The sequence below is a fragment of the Protopterus annectens genome, chromosome 5.part0 (assembly GCF_019279795.1).
Source record: "Protopterus annectens isolate FY-2018-M chromosome 5.part0, PAN1.0, whole genome shotgun sequence".
Taxonomy (NCBI): Eukaryota; Metazoa; Chordata; order Ceratodontiformes; family Protopteridae; genus Protopterus; species Protopterus annectens.
Window position 1 is genome coordinate 729,149,649 of NC_056735.1, and position 21,684 is coordinate 729,171,332.

At 39.0% G+C, this 21,684-nt stretch overlaps 1 protein-coding gene across 5 annotated transcripts in view; it reads left to right on the forward strand.

The window, feature by feature from the left end:
* The window catches only part of CLCN4 (chloride voltage-gated channel 4), a 449,930-nt gene that overhangs the window by 300,409 nt on the left and 127,837 nt on the right, over positions 1–21,684 (forward strand). For all 5 annotated transcript variants that reach the window (XM_044072575.1, XM_044072579.1, XM_044072576.1 and 2 more), the window contains exon 9: positions 265–810. In XM_044072575.1, the coding sequence (XP_043928510.1) occupies positions 265–810 (546 nt within the window). The remainder of the gene's footprint in view (positions 1–264; positions 811–21,684) is intronic.

The window sequence follows — 21,684 nt, forward strand, 5'->3', positions numbered from 1 at the left end:
AGCCTTTACATATAAGTTTAGTTTTTAAGTCTGTACCACACAGGAGCTTCAGCTCTTCAGACTTTATTGTTCACACATCAGAACATTAATAGCTTTTCACTCACTGGTCTGTAGCATGATTTTTGCTTAAAACCCCCATTAGCTTAATGTAAAATATGACTCATATACATGACATAGTGAAATTACAACATTTTGAATTAGATTGCTTAATACAAAAAAAAGATGTTTCTTGTTTAAAAAATTTTTTTTTTTTTTATATTTTAGGTGAGCTACTACTTTCCCTTGAAGACTCTCTGGAGGTCGTTCTTTGCTGCACTGGTGGCAGCCTTTACTCTGCGATCTATCAATCCATATGGCAACAGCAAACTGGTGCTGTTTTATGTTGAGTACCATACACCATGGTACATGGCTGAACTTGTACCTTTTATTCTCCTAGGAGTTTTTGGTGGCCTTTGGGGGACTCTTTTCATCAGAGGCAACATTGCCTGGTGCAAAAAACGCAAGACAACAAAACTTGGAAAATACCCTGTTCTAGAAGTTATTGCAGTGACAGCAATCACTGCTTTCATTGCTTTCCCAAATCCATACACCAGGAGAAGTACAAGTGAACTGATATCAGAACTCTTCAATGACTGCGGACCTCTGGAATCTTCTCAGCTTTGTGACTATGTTAATGATCCCAACATGACTAGACCAGTTGATGATATCCCAGACAGACCAGCTGGTCCTGGTGTCTACACAGCAATGTGGCAGCTATGTCTTGCCTTAATATTCAAGATGGTCATCACAATATTTACTTTTGGTATGAAGGTAAGGAACATTTTTTTTCCTTTATAGTAACAAAATATGTAACATAAAGCAGCTAATCAGAAGTTTGTTTATTTATTTGTTGGTTTATTGTTATTTGATGACCGGGTATGTGAGCTGTTTTGTTGACCCTTTTCAGTCATGACCCAAGTTCATAGGGCAGAAGGAAAGTATATTGTAATGGAAGTGGTTGCACATATAAAATTCAGTAGAGATAGTACACACACACACACACACACACACACACACATATATATATATATATATATATATATACATATACACGCACACACACACACACACACACACACACACACACACACACACACACACACACACACACACACACACACATACAAAATGTATGCATTGATTAAGGCATAACTACAATAGTAACAGATCAAGTAAAATAATAGTAGACCAAAATAGTTAAAGGAGTTTTATTATTCATTAACCACAGCATTTAGTTTTGTTTTTGTTTTTTTTTTGCGTAAGGTAATGTACTGTGTGTTAAAGATAGGGAAAACAGGCTAAAGTATAACAAAGACCACTTTTCTAGTGGCTATATGTTTATTTTCCATTTGTTAACCAGACAGGTGAGCTTTTCAGTCATGATCTGGGTACCTCAAGATACAATACTATACACACATTAAACAGTTGCATAGCAGGTTCATTCAGTAATGTACATTGATTAATAATGGCAAAAACGATATATGCAGGATGCAGATAAAGATAAACGATGTCAACAAACACATCGGTGACAAATGCATTTGTTGCAATGTATACGAAAGTATGGATGACAGTTTCATTTTACAGAAGTATAATCCCAGATCTGTGATAACTGACAATAACAGTACTTTGTTGTAGAATTAGCTATTTAAATCTAATAATATTTTATTTATCAGGCAAAGAAAAAACGTTGGACATATATATCATTTGATGACAGTTAAATAAAGACATAACATACTTTTAGATCTTTGAGAAAATAGTTTTAAGTACCAAAATGTACAACAAAGAAGGAAGTATTTTTTCTACACAAGGCCCAGCAGCATTCTGTACCAGTCAGGAACATTTTTGTAGAAATGTGATAGTATCCAAAAAATGTACTTTTCTCCCCTACTAATCTCTGTTATTCTTCAAATAAACTGTCAAAGAAAATGTTTGCATGCCAGCCTATTGTGATAGGCTGGGTGTCTAGTTATGCTGTCACTGACTCATGATCAAATAGTGACTCAGTCACTGAAGAGCATGAAGGGAAGGAAGACTTTATCTCTTTTTCTTTTGAGGTCAGTGTTGTTTTTTGTTGCAGCTGGGAAGCCCCTGTTAGAAACAACAGGGAAATGCTATAGCTATGCAGTTACTGCTTAGTTTCACAACAGGTAGGGTTGCAGCATATGCCTCATGACACAAGTGCAGGAGCAAATGTGTGCAGTGCATGAGGTATCATAACCTGCTCTGGTTCCAGGTAAGGATGGTTCATTCCCCATCACAGGTTTGCTTTTCTATAGATATAAAAATCTCTACCCAACCACAGTATTGTGTTCTCCTATATAACTGTCACTTCCAGGGATGGTGACCCACTGAAGATAGCATTATTACGAGCATTTTTCCTGTAGGTATGTGACTCACCTGTCAATAAGGATATGGCAAGATCTCACTTCTCCAAAGGCAGGAGTGTCTGTTCCAGTAAAGGGAGGCTAAAAGGAACCATTTAGTTGTGTTGGAAGGGGAACAGAAAAATAGAAGAAAGGAAGATGTTGCCTCATTGCATTTATAGCTGTTGCACAAAGTGAATAAATGCATTGATAATCTGGTTACTATTGTCTCCTTAGGTTTCTTTCACTGTCACAGCAGCTCATAATGGACATAGTAAATGGGAAGTGAATGCCTCATTTTTCTTATTCCTGGATGCTGATGTAAACAAGAACCTTATTGATACTGAATATTTTATAATGTGTAATCAGATATTCTGAACAAAGTTGTCAAGAGTTTTTTATTTAGCCTAGCAGTGCAATGATTCATCCATCCCACTGTCTGGCTTTGTGGAACAGATTGTGAATTATTTAGCTTCAAGTACAGCAGAGTGTATTGAAGTTAGATATCTACAAAGAACAGCTACTAGGTTACTGGCATAACAAAAGCATACAAAAAAATAAGGTCGGAGATGGTGAGACTCACTGTGTTTATAGTGGCCGAGCCCTCTCTTCAATTGCTGCTATATAATACAACTCTGAAGTCTTGTTGAGTGTTTATGTAGCATAAATTGTAGCACTTTCTCTTACTAAAGGTGCAGATTCAGTGCTACTTTTTATGTGTTTTTTATTTTCAGATCCAGAAAGTCCGGTTCTGCTATCAGGCAGGATTAGTGTATACGTATGTGCCTGTTTTTTTTTATTGCAGATACAAAACTTTAACACCCCTTTTATTAATTTATTTATATATTTTACTAGTGAAGTACACCCATTTCAATAAATGATTTACAGGCACAGCCCAGGCGAAGAAATTAAAAAATAAATAAACCAGAACTAATTCATAAACATAGAGTGATCACGGAAGATAGAGAATCCCGTTGACAATTACACAATGAGAAAATATTATTAACAAAGTAGAAAAACAAATGTTAATTAATTTTAATAGTAAACATAGGAGGGTAGCAATGGGTGAGAACAGAGGGGTGAAGTAGAAAGATGCAGATGGGGGTGTTAGGTGATGTGTCTGGTGGAAAAGCACTTATAGTCAGATTTTTATGGAGGTGTCTTTTGCATTGCATTATAATAGTGAGGAAAGAGAAATTTTATTTTAGGTGATAAAGGAGGGATTGTCAGAGTTTAGGTGTAAGAATGGAGAAAGAGTGGTTGGTACAGTGTTGTTTGGTTTGAGGGGGTCTAGAGTGTGAGAGTTAATTGGCAGAGGTTGATGAGGTTGTAGGGTGTGGTTTTATTATATAGTTTGAGAGCAAAAGGTAGGAAGGCACCAGGATGAAGTAGTTTGAAAAAAGAAGAAGCTCTAGGAGTAGTTCAACTCTGTGAGAGACTGGAAGCCACAGTGGTATTCTTGAGTGGAGGAGTTGGAAATGAGTTGGCAGATTTTGTTAACAATGGACTGCAGAGTGGGTGAGGTTGTTTTAGAGGCTGTGGCAGGGAGACTGTATTCAAGTTGAGCAGAGATCATTCCTTTGTTTATTGCAGCCCTTTCTAGTCTTGACAGAAAAGAATATGTTTTCCAGGACCAGACTAAAATAGTACTGATATTTTTCCTGGTGATTTCATTGTGGTTGTGGAAGTTAAGCAACTGGTTCATCCATAAATCTAGGTATTTAAAGGACATAGTTATTTCTATAAGGTTACCATTGGGATTTGCAATGTTGGCATTTGTAGGGATTTTCTATATCTTTTGTGAGGCTTCAAATATCATACATTTTGTTTTGGAGAGTTTAGAAGTAGCTTATAGTTGTTTTGCCAAGAGTTATGGGAGTAGGCTGAATTTGGGTTTGAATAGTTCAATGTGAGGGACTGGATTAAAGGATAACCATGTCATCTGTGTAAAAGTGATACAAAGATTAGAGAGATTAGAAGGTAATTTGCTAATAAAGATAGAAAACATCATTAGAGCTACTAAGGAGCCTTGGAGCTCTCCTTTGGGAAGAGGTACTGACGGTAATAGGGATGAACTTTTGACTCTGAAATACCTATTTGTTAAGAAATCATGGAACCAGGTGACATTGGTGGAGTTATCACCAATTTCGTAGAGATAGTGAAGGACCAGGAGATGATCAGTAGGATCAAAAGTTTGATAAGGTCAATGAAAGGGGCTAATGAAAGGTTTCCTTTATCCATGTTAAGAAAGATCGTATCTGAAAGGGACCATAGTGCTGTCATTGTGCTCCAGGCAGCCCAGGTGATACTGTTGGGTTTAAGTGGACAGTAAGATGTTGATTAGTTTTTCAAGTATTTTCCCAAGAGAAGGGAGGATGGAGATTGGGTGGATGTGGGGGGCATTTTCTGGCTGAGGGTGGTTGGGAAGGGGGTTGACAAGACCAGTTTTCTATATGTCTGGCATTGTTTTTTTAAATAGGAGAGGAAATAAGAATCCTCAACATTAACAACAGGCCCATTACTTAATTCTACAAATTTTAATACTTACTAGGTCCACATAGTCACAGGTATTTAAAGGTGGAAGTGTGTTCCTACAAACAAAACAAGAGCAGCCCACACATTAGTTACAGCCGTTCTTTACTCAAAGGCACGTTTGTCCCGACATCTCAGGACTTCATCAGAACAGTTTCTTAAGTTAAAACACTTGTTTAAATACAGTACAAAAATAGTGAGTAATTCCAATTCCAATTAAATTATCAATAAACCAGTTAGTAATAACATAATTAACATTAAAACCATAATATAAACAACTCCCTAAATAATGGTATGGAATACATATTTTACTTAACTCTAAAGAAATAGTTTCACCAAGCTTGAATTTGGAATTTTGGAAATAATACACCTGAGTACTAGAGGTGGGCAGTGAGAGAACAGAATCAAATATAGTGAACTAATGTAGCAGATTTGATTAGATGGCACAACATTCTCTGGATTGAATGAACAGTCTTCCATTTACCCAGTGTTTAAAGAGGGCTGCAAAATTGTGAAGTTTTTACTTGCGGCCTCTCAATTTAACTTAATTTAATTGTTATTGCACATACAACTTATTAGTTTTCTAATGCTGTTGGGTATTATCATATTTCACAGGTCTGGGTACTATTCATTATCTATCAGACAAAAATGATAAAAGGTGGTGCCACTTAAAACAAAACATGTGTTTTTCCCTTTTAATGATGCTACCTCACAAGGACTTTCATCTACAAAAGACTGAAAACATTTAGTATGGCTATGAACTGTGTTTTCATCAACAGTATGCTGATTATTTTCACAAGTTAGGCTTAAAATCAAATTAGAAACCATTGCTGAATGCCCTAATAGAATGATTGACTGGTCATTATCTTTAGTCAGTATAGATGTACCCAGACTTCCATTATTAATGGTACCCCTGTTAATGGTGATAGACTTACTAACTACTGTCATGGTTATTTGTTTAAATGATTGATAGTGTTCTACTGCCTTTACTTTGCAGATTCACATATCTGCTGAAATTAATCAGTACATAATAATATGCACATATACATAAATTACTTTTAACATAAAGCCTTAACCTTTTTAGAGCTTATCATTTGTCTAAATATTTGTAGTGGTTGCAGATTGTTGGATCCTTTGTAAATATTGTAGTATCATTTAAAGATATTTATATGATTTGTGTTGTGAAACAAAATGATAACCCATTAAATATCGCAGCCAAATTTTTAAAAAGTTTTCCATAATTCTTCTATTATATTTTTCACTTTTATTTCTGTCTATGCTAGAAAACACAAGACTCTAACTGATGTCACAGGGAGTAGACACTAAAGACTCTTTAAAATGCTCTCTTTTATCACCAATATTTGATGTAATACAGTGAAGGCAAACCAAAAGTTTAATAGTGCTTTCAATGATGTCACCAAATTATCCATAGCTATATTATTAAAGTGTCTTTAAGCAAAGATGCAAAAGTCAGATTGCATTCCTCATTTTACTTTGTGCTCTATATGAGACCTCAGTAGTTACTCAGTAACAAGCTGAAATAAGCCATTGCAACGAGATTTAAAGTAGCCTTGGTAGAAACAACAATTAGTATGAACCCTTTTTAAGCAAATACAGATCAAAGTACAAGTGAATGTTTTGTAATGCAACATGCTCCTGGAAAAGGAAGGTGCATGCAAAGTTGTTCAGGTATGTATAATTAAGTAAATAAAAACATAAAATAAGAAATGCAAAGGAGGCTCACTCAGCTGTACAACAGCTAACTGTATGTCATGGGCTCACAAAATGTGGATGGGTAAATATTATGAAATGACTGTGTTCTGTAAGTGGAAGGCCTGAACACTGTGCCTGGATATTGGCAGACAGTTCAGCATCTGTGTGAGTCATATTTGTTTGTGCTGGTGTTACCAGTAAACATTTCTTCAATCTAGGATTTTACCAACTTCAAAACAGAATAACTCTGGGTGGGAAAAGATATTCCAGATAATAATCTTTGGGTGGTATCCAAAGTCCATAAATCTGAAGTTTTGTAGCCGTTATCTGCAAAGAGGGCCATTGTGCCTATAAGCAAATATAGGCATAGTGGCACCTATATGTAGATATATCAATCATAGGTTGTTTGCAATGACTACATCAATGCAAAAGCTTCTGCAAAGAAATGCACACTTTCATTAAATGCATAAAGTTGATTAAGTTAAGCTTTAAATATATGTGTCTTTCAACTTTCTGGTCTAAAACCCCACGTTTGTGCTTACTTCCCACCTTTCCTGTAGCTAGTCTAGTCCAGATACAGTTTTGCTGTATCCAGGACTGTCTGTAAGCTTCTGAGCCCCCCAAGCCTTTCTGTGTTGAGGGAAGCCTTCAAGCTTATCAGTGGGAGTGGTAAGCACTAGGTAGTCTATCTACCACAAGAGGAGTGGTTTCTGGTCTAGAATTTTTAGTTTATTGGCCGTTTGAGCAGTTTTTTCCATCTCCTTCAACTTTCTGGTTTAAAAGCCCATGTTGCACTTGTTTCCCACCTTTCCTTTAACTAGTCTAGTCCAGATACAGATTTGCTGTATCCAGGACTGTTTGTAAGCTTCTGAGAGGTGCCAAAGTCTGCTCTTCAATTTTTCCCTTAGATCTGCTAGTTCTCTCCTCTCCTGCACTTTTACTAGCTTATTAGTCTAGCACTTTACCATACCAGACCTCTTGTAACAATTATTGCAGCACACAAAAGTGCTAACAACACTAAACATTTTACAAGGAAACAGCTGCAGTACTTATTATTAATGACCACCTCTCAAGGCATGTCTAAAGGTCAGTTCCCTGTGCTTTCTCCTATTAACCTGGTGAACTTGGGCATCCTGAGGCAATATAGCAACTACCTTGTGTACACCGACAACCATCTCCTCTTACCTCCCAACACTCAGACTTGTAAGAGATGCACTTATATATCCAAATTGGAAGCCACGCACTCTCCAGCCAAGACCGGAATAGCTGGTCAAGAGGAGAAGGTCAACACTTGTACCACATCACATGGAACACATAGCCCTCCAGAACACACACCAGCACTGTCTTCACATAAAAACACAAACCACACACCCACCTTCACAGAGGCTCTCAATAAAAATCTACCCAAACAGCAGAGACTTCCAAGGCAGAAATGCACCTGACCACCACAACACAACACTAATCACGAGACAAATAACTCTCCTAAACGGTGTGGCACTCAACCAAAGCCCCTAAGGCAAAACAGCATGTCCAGCACACTAGTCATAGGTGACTCGATAGTGAGGCACACTGATGTCCCACTCACTAGGTTGAATAAGGAGAAAGTAACAGTCAGCTGCCTGGCAGGTGCCAGAATCTGCCATATAACACATGCACTCAGGTCCCTCAACAACAGGTACAAATATGACTCTGTCATTGTACATGTGGATGTGAATGACCTGAGACGTACCTCCCTGGACTACCTGAAAAGAGACATGGAGGAGCTCTCAGATTATGTAGCCAGGTGGGTATGACCCTAGCCTTTAGCATCATCCTACCATCATCCAGAAGGATGCCACAGTACAAGAAAAAATGATTGATATCAACAATTGGCTAAGTTTATGGTGTCATTCTCAGGGGATACAGTATCTGTCTGCCTGGGATGACATGATTGACAGACCTTGATTCTTTGCCAGATATGGCCTGCATCTGTCACCCCTGGTCTTCCGGATACTGGCCAAGGCTCTTGCCATTTTTAGGTGGTGTTCCAAAGACCAAATTACCACTGTAACAGCTACAAAGCAATGCAATCTGAGGGTCATGCTGCTCAATGCTAGAAGTCTAAATCTCAAAATGCACTCGCTCGAAGCACTCCTTAAAATGGAGAACATTGACATTTGTGCTGTTACAGAGACCTGGTTCAAGGCAGCAGAAAGCACCCCTGCACTACCAGGCTATAACTCATTCCATACCATTCGGCCCCAGAACTTGGACCAAAGCTCCAAAGGCAGTGGTGTTTCCATATTCATAAAGGATGCGCACTCCTCCAGACTGGTAACCCAACATACTCCAGGTGCAGCTAACACTGGGTAAGACATTGATTCAGGTCATAGCCTGTTATAGGTCCCCAACCATGTCCCAAGACACTTACTCCATATTGCTAAGCACCCTGGAGAATATTAGGGTGCATCCTAACACTCTCATACTGGGTGACTTCAACTACCCCTCCATTAACTGATAAAATTACTCATGCACCAATACACTTGCCCAACGTTTCCTAGAATTTATTAATTCCAATGCCCTGGACCAGCTCGTTCTTACCCCCACTCGAGGTAGCAACATCCTTGACTTGGTCATTACTAACTTGGGCAACCATTGCTCTACACCAACAGGCAACTCCTCCCTGGTTAGATCCGAGCACAAACTAATCACCTTGGAAATCCACCCCCCCCCCCATAAAGATAACCACCAAGAAAAACTTCTCCAAAGCAAACTTTGGGATCCTAAGAACAGAGGTGGCTAACTTCACGGCACCCATGCAAATGGAGAATAGTTGCATGACCACTGAATCATACACCAATGTACACAAATGCATGGATCTCACCATACCTAATAGAACCAAGACACTCTCCTCCAAAAAAAGGAAGCCAATCTGGTGGTCCCCTGCCATAAACAAACTCTACAACAGAAGAAGGAAATTAATGTGGAATAAGGTGAAGTTCCAGCACTGGAAAAACTCCCTTATCAGCCTCAACAAAAAGTTGAGATCCCTCATCAAATCCTCTAAAGCTAGCTATGAAAACAGAATTGCAGCAGATAGTAAAGACAACCACAAGGCCTTCTATAGTTATGTAAAGAACCTCCATGGCAAAACCCAGATTTGCTCTGAGTTACTGCACAATGGTACCTCCTACACCAAGCCAACAGATATTGCCAATATACCGGCTGACAGATTCAGTGCCAACTTTACCCCTCTTTCCCCCCAAAGGACCAATCACAATACCAGTATATTGTCAGGCACCCGGTATTATTGCTGCACAGGTTAAAACAGCACTGTCTAAGGCCAAGAATACAGCTTCTATGGGACCTTACAATATTCCTGGCTGTGTTCTACATGAACTAGGGAGTGAACTGGCACCTCACCTGTATGCCCTGTTCAATCACAGCCTCACCTCAGACGTTGTCCCTACCAAATGCAAAGGAGGAGTGACTACAGACCCTGGGAACTATCACCCAATTTGCCTGACAAGTCTGATATGCAAAGCTATGGAACACATCATCATGGACCTAATAAACAAGGATAGAGGGAATCTCCAAACTCTGGATCCCACACAGTTTGGTTTTGTGAAGGGTAGATCATGCCTGCTCAACTTAGTCGACTTTGAGTCAGTCACCAGAGCTGCGGATGAAGGCAAGGTGGTTTATACAGCCTACCTTGATCTGGCCAAGGCCTTTGATACCATTCCCTACTCAGGAATCATAGAAAAACTCACTAAGCTAGGCATTAACCCCTATATCACTAGGTGAGTTGCAAACTGGCTCACAAATAGAACCCACAGTGTGAAAGTAGCTGACTCCAGGTCAGACTGTTGACCAGTCATGAGTGAAGTCCCACAGGGGTCGGTCCTGGGTCCACTCCTTTTTGGTATCTACTTCGCAGAAGTCCAGGCCAACACGAAGGAACTCTGGCTGACAAAGTTTCTAGACGATTGCAAGTTGGGATCCATTATTAATTCCCCAAGTGATGTAGACATCCTACAGAAAGGCCTCACTGAAACCAACAACTGGTGTCAGAACCATGGCTTTAAGCTCAATGCCAAAAAATGTGTCGTCATCCCCTTTGGGAAAAACCCAGTTCCCATGAACTACCACATTGATGGTAGTCCACTGAACACAGAAGGCGTTATAAGAGATCTGGGAACACAGGTTGACAGCAACCTCTCTTTTGACCACCAGACTGCCACTGTGGTCAGAAAGTCCTTCTATGTGGCAGATCTCATTAGTAAGGGTTTTGCATCCAGGAAGAAAGAGGTCATTGTCTCCTCTACTCTTCCCTCATTAGGCCAATCATTGAGTACAATGCCCCATTTGGCATGTATCTCACTAGACACCTGCAACAACTGGAGAGGCCACAAAAGGACCTCACAAAGAGGATCCTAGGCCTTAAACACTTGTCCTATATAGACAGACTCAAAAAACACCATCTATTCTCTGTCTCATATTGCCTACTTAGAGGTGATCTCTGCTTGACTTACAAAGCCATGTCTGACCCAGCTCTGTTAGAAATGCTACATCTAAAGAAATCCCAATCCCTCCGCACCACACACTCCAGAGGCCTCAACGTCATTACCACAATCAACAGAATGTGCTGGAGGGACAGGTTCATAACCCAGAGACTGCCCATGCTATGGAATAGACTTCCCATACATGTCAAACAGAGCACCTCACTGGCTCTCTTCAAGAGAAGTCTTGATGAGTGGATGGGAAATAGAAAATTTGCCCTGGGGATCACTGCAGTGGCTCTACTCAACAATGGCACTGGGAACTAAGGTCGGGTGACACGATGCCAGTGTAGTCCTATGGGCTAGGCTTGTAAAGGCTCCAGGGCCATTAGCCTAGTACACACCTATGAACCTTTGAACCACTACATAAAAACATTTATGCTTGTATAATTTTGGAAATAGTTGAGTATTGTGAATGATCGTGGCTATGGACAAGCACATTAGAAGTACTGACACATATTTAAGGCAAGTAGCTTGTGGTACAGATATTTATATTAACTTTTAAAAAGTGTCAAGAGGTTTTATATATTTTCTATAGTACAGGTGTATCCTTATGTGCACTCTGTGATTGTTTCTTTAAAAGATTGGAAAGAGGAATACAGGAAAGATGGAAAAAAGGGAGACATAGAAGGGGACACACATAAGGAATACATCAAGAGGGTTTTGCTTGAAGAGGTGGGTGAGGAGGGGGTTCTCTATTTTTGACGTGAGATACCCACCCTATTTTTCAATTTTTTTTTTATGTAAGAGGGTAGTTAGGATGTTAGAGGGTGTAGAAGGGAGGATTAGGGAACAAGGGAGGTGAAGAGGAGTTCCTCAGGGGAATACCCTATTCCACAGGACTGCAAAAGTTTCCACTGTATGGTGATGGTGCAGGGAGAACCCTGATGTTGATGGGGTGGAGGCCTGTAGTAGCTCTGAGCCAACTAAGGCAGAGAGTCTTGTACCCAGTGAAGGGCATTCTGGACTGGCTGAAGTTGTCTCCAACCAAGTAATGAAGCTAACAGTCTGTGTGACTTGCAAGGCTGCACCTTGCCAGGGTGCCTACAATATCAGTGTCACCTGCCGAGGTTGTTCCTGGATGGGCAGAGGGAGTATGTTCTCCTACCTGGAAGGAATCTGGCTTGGCTGTTCCTGGGACTTCTGGATCTGTAAAAAAATTAGTATAAATTTGAGAGAAAGAAAAAAAAAAGATGCATAATTAAAATAAGAAAAAGAGAGAGAGAAGGAACAGAGTCACATAAGAAATGGAGACAATAAATTGACTTATAATTAGTTACTGCATCAGTACATACTTTATTAATAGTGCTTACTAATTATTATTACATCTTTATCCAGGAAAAAATTATGCTGGGAAATGGTACTGGAAAGGATATGAAATGGTGATCATTTTCACATTTGCAGTCTAATGATACTAAGAAGATAAGCTGGTATTACATATGAAATGGTAATATATTTGAAATATCTTGCCATAGCTCTCAACTCTTAACCCAAAAAAAATGGACAAAGACAAAAGTAATGGGGGGGGGGGGCAAAGCCCAAAAATAGGGATACATTTTAAATAGTGCTCTTAAAAACTTGCTAGAATAAAATTGTGTTACCGTGCATTTTCTGAAGGATATGAATTCTGAAACTCAAATGCTTGTCATTATTTAGTCCTTACTGATTTGCTACAAAAGTCCAGAAAATCACAAATTTTAATTAGGAATAGACCCAAAGTGTGATTCGAAAACCTGGTCAGTTGACAGGTATATATCGTTCTTATATAGACTGTGCTATAGTGGTGTACAGGAAGTACATTACTTATGTTAAATTTGTGTAAGAATTATGTCTGCATTTGTGCACAAAATAAACTGAAAAATAAATGTAATTCTTATTCAACACATTGCTTTTGTGAATGATACTTTTTGTTTCAGAATCATGTTTGCATACTCATGAGCAGTTGGTTTAAGTGTCTTTGTTGCTGGGAGGAATTATATGCAATCTGTTCAGCTGCATAAAGAAGACATAAAATGGTGTATGATTGGTTACCTATCATAGACTTGAGTTCAAATCTCAGCAAAGCACAACATTTCATTTTGTGCTTGTACTGAATCCATGTGTTTTAATTAATAAAGTGTATAATTTCTGTATTTATTTGTTTGCACCTGTGATGCCCGACCATATACCACTGGACTGCCAATAATTAAATGTGATGTCCCTTACTATCCTGGGTCAGTAACTAAGGAGCATCAGTCCTGACTCCAATGTGAGACTGTCACTTAAACAGGAGTAATATTTCACAATTTTCCTCTAAGAGCACAGCAGGGACATGGTCTATTTTCCTGGGACTGTACTATATACCTCTGTCCACCCCAAATGTAGTTTCTTATTATACATTTCAGAGCAATGTGTCCCAGTTTAAGAGCTCTGATACACTCACACTCAAAGTAAATTTAAATCTCACACATCCAAACACTTCTTGGAAAGCTTGACACAGATTTCCAGCTGTGTTCCTTTCCCAAACTAATATGGTAATGCTGCTACCAATCAGAGTGTCTTCATGCCCTTCTAAAGGGGTGTCCAATTATGAAAATGAAATAGTAAAATAAATGATAGCTATGACCAGAGCAGCCAGGCCTTCGAGGGGACCTGGGGAGTATCAAACAGGTATAAGCATTCTCTAATCTCTAAAGGACACACTAATTTCCATCCACAAAGTAATGAAAAACATTTAATAAGAAGTAAAATGATTACACGAATGTAAGTCAATAACTTTCAATAAACACCAGAATTCAATCACCAGGAATATAAAATTAAACTGTAGGATAGAAGTCCATCATTCTAGAAAAACTCTATCTTAAGAACCAAGGTTTCCTAATCTAACTAGAGAATACTGTCCCTGATCCAATCTAACACATAACAAGACAAAGGCAGACTTATAGTTTTTGGTGAGTTCTGTTTCGTGGGTGTCCACTGACTGCAACTCTTCACTAATAGTTGTTCTTCACAAACTGCTTAGCACTTGACTAACTGCACAGCTTAACAGTTTCAACTGTCTTATTTTTTAAAAATAAGTCATTTGTTTGAAAAGGTTCTTTTTCCTGCCAATCAGCTGTTCAAATAATTACCTAGCAACCAGGAACATTCTAATGACATCACCCACTGTTCAGCTGATTCTCCACAGTACTTTAGAATGTCTCTCACAAACATGTGCAATTAGAAATGTATCAAAACACTGACAGATTTCTTGACCATTCTATGTAAACAGGGGGATGCTCAACATTTTAAAACTTATTTACATTTTCACAATTAGGCATACTGACATAAAATTGTTCTTCCTGGGAATATGAACCCACTCCTTTCCAGCACAATCCATCCGCATTGGCATTATTAACCCCACTGCGATGTTGTATGGTCATATTATATTCATGCAATCCTAGACTCCACCTCAGTAACTTGGCATTTTGTTTACTTATCCTATTAAGCCATGTTAAAGGGTTATTATCTGTGAGTACAGTGAATTTTTCCCATAAAGATAGGGCTGCAGCTTTTGCAATGCCCATACTATGGCCAAACACTCTTTCTCCATGGCTGCATAACACTCTTCCCTAGGTTGGAGTCTATGGTTCAGATAAACCACTGGGTGCTCTTTTCCTTCTGAGGAAACTTGGCTGAGCACAGCCCCCACCACATAATTTGAAGCATCCACCTGTACAATAAATTCTTAATTGTAATCTAGGCTGGCTAACACAGGGCTGCCTCCCAAAATCTCTTTAAGTTTTTCGAATGCCTGTTCATAATTAGTGGTCTACACTACCTTGTCTGGTTTATCCTTCCTGCTTAGGTCAGTAAGGGGCACAGTTGTGGTATTGTAATTGGAGACAGATTTCCTATAGTACCCTGCTGTCCCTAGAAGTGCTCTCACTTGTTTCTTAGTAACAGGAACTGGCCATGCTTGAATAGCTTCCACCTCGGGAGGTTCTGGCCTAATTTTACCACTTCCCACTCTGTGTCCTAACTAAGTGACCTTTGCCATACTCAACTAACTTACTGAGTTTAATTGTTAATCCTGCCCTACTTAATCTACCCAAGACCTCCCTAACATGTTGGTCTGCAAATGCCTGTAGCATAGTCTTCAATGTAGAGTCTAACCTCTTCACAAGTCCATTAGTCTGTGGATGGTAGGGGGTGATCTTTAGATGTTTCAACCACAACACTTTCACAAACAAGTCAGCAGGTCTGACATGAAGTTGGCACCTTAGTCAGTCAGTATCTCCCTTGTAAAACCTACCCTGCTGAAATTTCTTAGCAAAGCACTTGCCACCTTTTCTACATCAATATCACCTGCAAAAGGAATATTAGGGACTTTAGCTAAAAGTGGCCAACGGTAGGCTCTAGGCTGTACCAACTGACGCACTACCTCACTTTCCAGCCCTCCCTTAGGATTCCACTTTCTATACAACAAACCTTCCTTCTCTGCCTTAATACCCTCTTCCCAAGGAATATCAGGGACTATAGCTAGAAGTGGCAAACAGTAGGCTCTAGGCTCTACCAACTGCCATACTACCTCACCTTCCAGCACTCCCTTAGGAGTCCACCTTTTATACAACAAACCTTTGTTCCCTTATACAGACTTCCCACTTCCTTGAGCCTCAGGTGCTTTCTTAACCATCTCCATCAAGCTTTGTAATGTAGGGTCTGTAAGTGGAGATTGTGTCAACTGTACATTTGTAACCCTCCCAAGCTTCCCTTCCACAGGAAGCCTAGTATCTTCCAACAGCTGTACTTCACTGCCACTCTGAGTACTATCACTCACCTTCATCTTTGCAGTCACAGTGTCCAAGGGAACATCAGTACCTCCTAGCAGCTATGCCTCACTTTCAGAATTACTACTACAGGATAGATCCTTCTCTGAAACAGCCAGCACATTAGTCCTAGCTTCAGGTATGAGATCTGTCTGGTTCTCTCCCAGACTACTGGACCTACATGCCTGTCCTCCAGCCTATGTGTCACTGCATGCACACAAGGCACTGCATCATCACAGTCATTCCCTATTAGAACATCTGCAGGAATATTCTCAAACACAAGTACCCCCTTCCACAGGAAGCCTAGTCATGTCTGACAGCTGTGCATTGCTGTCACTCTGGGTACCACCACTCACCTCCATCTTCCCAGTCACCATGTCCAAGGGAACATCAGTACCCATCAGCAGCTGTAGCTCACATTCAGATTTACTGCTACCAGATAGCACCTTCTCTGAAACAGCTACCACACCAGTCCCAGCTTCAGGTACAAGATCTTTCTGGGTCTCTCCCAGACTACTGGACCTACAAGCCCTTCTTCAAGCCTAACTGCATGTCACTGCATGTACACAAGGTGCTGCATCATCAAAGTCATTCGCTATCAGGACATCTGCAGGAATATCCTCAAACACACCTACTTGCTTTCTTCATCTTCCACCCTCCCAGTCAAGATGAACCCTAGCCAAAGGTATTTGGAATCAGGTCCCTCCCAACGCTCTGACTGAAGTGGACTGCCCAAGCAAGTACTGCTGTTCTCTAACCACTGTTGGCCTCACAATGGTTATATCAGAAGCTGTGTCCCTCTTAGCAGTTACCTGTTTACCATCTACTGACATAGGATATAAATTTTGGTGATAGATTGGCACCCCTGTTGTTTCCAAACAGCTTACCACTGGCAGTTTGTCATCATCACTTGTTGGCTCCCTCTCCTTCTGTTTCTCACTTTACCTTGATGGACATTTTGCTGCTATGTGTCCCCTCTGGTTACACTTGAAACATCTAAACCCTAACCATGCACTTGGATTAGGAGTTTCCCCCCATTACTGGTGTACTCTGTTGGAGTGGTTTAGACTGTGCCCCATGGGTTCCCTTATATCCATGTGCAGGACTGGGTATCCCTGTCTTATGCAGTGGTGTTCTGCTTGCCAAGTAGAGATCTCCTTTTCTCCCCAACTCCTCTGCAGAGTTGTACTCATGGTCTGCTAACCAGACTCTGATGTCATCTGGCAAAGTACTGAGGGTTTGTTCCTCACCAAAAGGTCTGCCAGTCCCTTAAAAGTGGTGAGCTGACACTCACTCACCCATCTGTAAAACTAAGTACTTAAGTCAGCAATATAATCATGCACACTTTCATCTGCCTTGCGTCTATGCTAATGAAACTTTTTTCTATAAACTTCAGGTGTTAGTTTAAAACAATCTAGAAGACAGTTCTTAACTTTAACATAATTCAGTCTACATCAGACAATTTTGACATGGCCTGAACAGCATTACCATGGAGTAAGGGAGTCAGGAGTCAAACCCAGAGCTCACAGTCAACATCATATTGTCTACATTCCCTCTCAAAAATATGAATAAAGCTATCAAAGCCATCACCAACCCTGTACTGAGGAAAATGTTTACTGACCCTTATAGCTTCTGGCGTCTAGTTATTCTCTTCTCTATTACCTGCATGACCCTCTCAAAGGGTTTGAAGCTTCATTTCATGCAGGTGCTGTCTCTCATTGTCCTCAGCTTCTAAATGCCTAAGTCTCTCTGCTGATTCCATTTCAAGATGTTTGGTTTCCAATTCATGTTGATGCTGTTTTTCTTCAGCCTCCAGACATTGGGTCTCCAGGAGCAGTCTCTCTGCTGATTCCAGTTCAAGACATTTGGCCTCCAGTTGATATTGATGCTGCATCTCCTAAGCCTCCAAGTTCAGTCTGTCTAACTTCAGATGGATTCTCAGGTCCTCTGAAGAAAAGGTGGATTGTCCTGTACCGGCAGGCTGCACATCCCCAATACCAAACTGGATATCCTCCGAATGGCTGGTCTGAGCTGTGGCTGCAACCAAGGCTGAAATCATTGCTTCCTTGGTCAGGTTGGCATGCACCAGTCCTCTGGCTTCACACTCCTTAGCCAACTGGATCTTTGTCAGCTTGCTAAAATCTTCTGCTGACATCTTTGCCTACTATCCCTGACTATCTAACTAAAAAATAAATAACACTGGGGGAACAAAGATGGCTGCCGTTCTATAAGCACTGCAGTACTTCAGCTCTTCAAATACCTGAGAAAAAAATCAACCCTGTGGAGTTATACTTAGAGTAAACAAACTAATTGGCAGTTATTACTAATTGACCAGAAGTCACTTTTGGTTCTGAGAAAGAAAAATCGAAAAAAAATACTTGGTAATAGCAGGATTGGATCTGATTGTCAGGTTGACTCTGAACAGAGCACCAAACAAAGGACTGATTGATCTCACTTTTGTAACTTTTCTTTGGGAAATAAATCTTCGTGCAGAATTTCAAATGTCAAAGGAGGACAAAAATATGGAAACTACAACTTCCAAAACCAAGCTGTCAGCTTTGCAATCACCGGAGAAAGAATCTTTAATCAAGAGACAGAAAACTATCAAACAGCAAGAGACTGCAAAAACAGGGCCATCAACAAAATCTGATCAACAGGTCACAATGGAAGAAATCAAATCAGCATTGCTACCTATACAGGATGCCTTAAAAGAGCTAACATCTCAAACACTTTCATTTAGTGACACATGTAATCGGATTCTCGAAAGAATGGAGAAAGCAGAAACTAGAATTGCTACCAATGAAGACAATATATTAATGCTCACTAAAATAACAGAGACACATGGAACTGACATTCAAATGATGCAAAATAAAGTTCTGGACTTGGAAGCAAGATCCAGACGTAACAATATAATCATTAGAGGGATCCCAGAATCTATTCAATATAATGACCTGATCACTTCTATTACACAAATATTCGAAATACTGCTCAAGGACTCTGAGGTTGTTAAGCAGATGGCCATAGAAAGGGCGCATAGAGCATACAGAGAATCTCAAGCTTCAAATATACCCAGACCTGTTTATGTTAAAATATTGAACTACCAAGATGTGAGCAAAGTACTGTTAACTATTAAAAAATCTGGTGGATCTATAATGTGGCAAAATAATAAAATTTCTATAGCACAGGATTTACCAACACAAATAAGGCAATCTAAACAAATGCTGGCTCCATATTATAAGTTTCTGATTGACAAAAATATCAGATTTCAAATGAAATATCCTAATAACCTAACTGTAAGATAGTGTGTGAAGTCAAAGTGATGCAGGTAAACGCTGTGGAAATGCATTGTGTATTAAAAAAGGGGATGGTTATGTGCAGTGGCAGAATAAGGTACTGTAGTTTTTTTTTAATATATATATTTGTTTTCTCTTTTTTTCCCTATATCTCCCTTCTCTTTACTCCTTTCCTTTATTCCTGTAGATAGGTGGTATTATTTCTAACTGATAAATGATGTAAAAATGGTTAGTTGATCAGATTTAAACAATGTGCATATAATAATAAAAGAACATAAAAGAAGTTATTTTTTTATGTGTAATTTAAGGCATTTTTTCTTATTTCTTCTCCTTTTGCTGTGCTCCCTTCATGCTTTTTTTTTTTTTTTTTTTTATTTTAACCCCTTGGTTCTTCTCTTATTCACATATGGTTATTACAAATGAAAGTGCCATTATAGTTTTATTTTGAACTGCATTGGTTTTCAATATTAATATGTTAGTAGGTAAGTTGTAGGGGAAGAACAAAGCAGATTAAAGTAGTTAGATCATTTTATTCAGTAGATACAGGATGTTAGGAAATGTTAAATAACTGTCTGCTTTCTATGTCAACTAATATTTAATACTGTATAGAACAACAAATTAGAATGTTATTTGCTATTGCTGAATATAAAGCTGAAGTGAATTGAAGTACATTAGAATCTCAGGATACAATTAGTTTATTTGTATATCCATAAATATGTACAGAGCTGTAGTTACCTATAAGTAGTGTTTAGTAGGGAATGTCAGAATTAGGCTTTGTAGACGTAGAAGTAGTTGTTGTAGGTTTTTTGCATGGGGTTTCATTGTTAAATAATAGAATTAGTAGATTAGTTACTCAGATGGTTTCCAGTAATGTAAAAAGCTATGTTCATCCCGGTCCAGAAGAATAGTGGGTAGGCACTGGGTAGGGATAGGATGGCAGTTTTGCTTCCATACAATTGATGATATGCCAACTTATGTTATTCTAAGGTTGCTCAAAGAGATTAGATATCGACTTATATTTCTAATAAATGTGGATAATAGAATCTTGGAATGTCAAAGGACTCCAGAACATGAAAAAAAGAAAGCTGTTTTTTCATTTGTTTCTCAAATCATCAGCATGTTGTATTTTATTACAAGAAACGCATATGACTAATGATCAGTGGGAGTCAGTGAAGGATAAGAAATGGGTTAGGAAGATTGTGACGGCGGAAGGAACAACAAATAGTGCAGGGGTGGCAATTTTAGTTAAGAATCACTTTCAGGGAGATATTAGGGATGTGAAAATGGATCAGGAGGGTAGATGGTGTTTGGTCCTTCTCACATCCAAATGTTATGATAAACCTATAGTACTAATATGTGTATATGCCCCTAATGTTAATCAGCATCATTTCATAGCTTCAATCTATTCCATTTTACAGTCATACAATAATTGCTATATAGTGTTGGGAGGTGACTGGAACTCTTATCAAGATCCTAAATTAGACAAGTTGGGTGCTTCTTCAGCATTCAATAAACAGGCAATGGTAGCATTGAAAGAATTGAAAATGGATTTCAAACTCTATGACCCTTTTAAACACATACACTCACAAGGGAAAGCAGAGAATTTTACTTATTATTCAACCTGCCATAAAATGTGGTCGAGAATTGACTTTTTCTTAATTTCAGAGGTGTTGATCTCAGCTGACCCTAGTGTTTCTAATCAAGTCAGACAACTCTCAGACCATTCAAAGATAACTTTAACCTTAAATAGTAGTAATATGGATACTAAGAGGCTTCGAGGATATAATTGGTCCTTGAACCCATATTTACTAACCAAGGAAGATATATTAATGGAAGTCAAGGAGATACTTAAGCAGTCATTAAATAATATTTCCCAAAATAGACACCCAATAGATATAGAATGGGCTACAACTAAAACGCAGCTAAGAGGACTATTTATACAAAAAGCTACATATTATAAAAAATTACAAAAGAAGACTCAATTGGATTTAGAAACTAAAATTCAATTACTGGACCAAGATTTGATGAGGAACTATAATGAACAGACAGAAACTGAGCTATTAAGATGTCAAAAAGAACTATTTTTACTTCATAATAGAAATTTGTCACTTTATGAACAAAGAAATTTAGTTAAATATGCAAATCATATTCAAACCCCCTCGAAAGCATTAGCTCGTATTATTAACCAGATGAAATCAACACGATTAATTACTGAAATACACTATAACAATACTACATATACTGACAAGGCGGATATCATGAAGACCTTTGAAAAGATATTTAATCAGATTTATGGTGAGAAGCAGACACTCTTGCAAGATAAAGACAGAAAAGATTTTTTACAGAGAATCACTTTCCCTAATATTGACAATGAATTTCATAAAGATTTAATCAAACCGATTACAGTTGAGGAGGT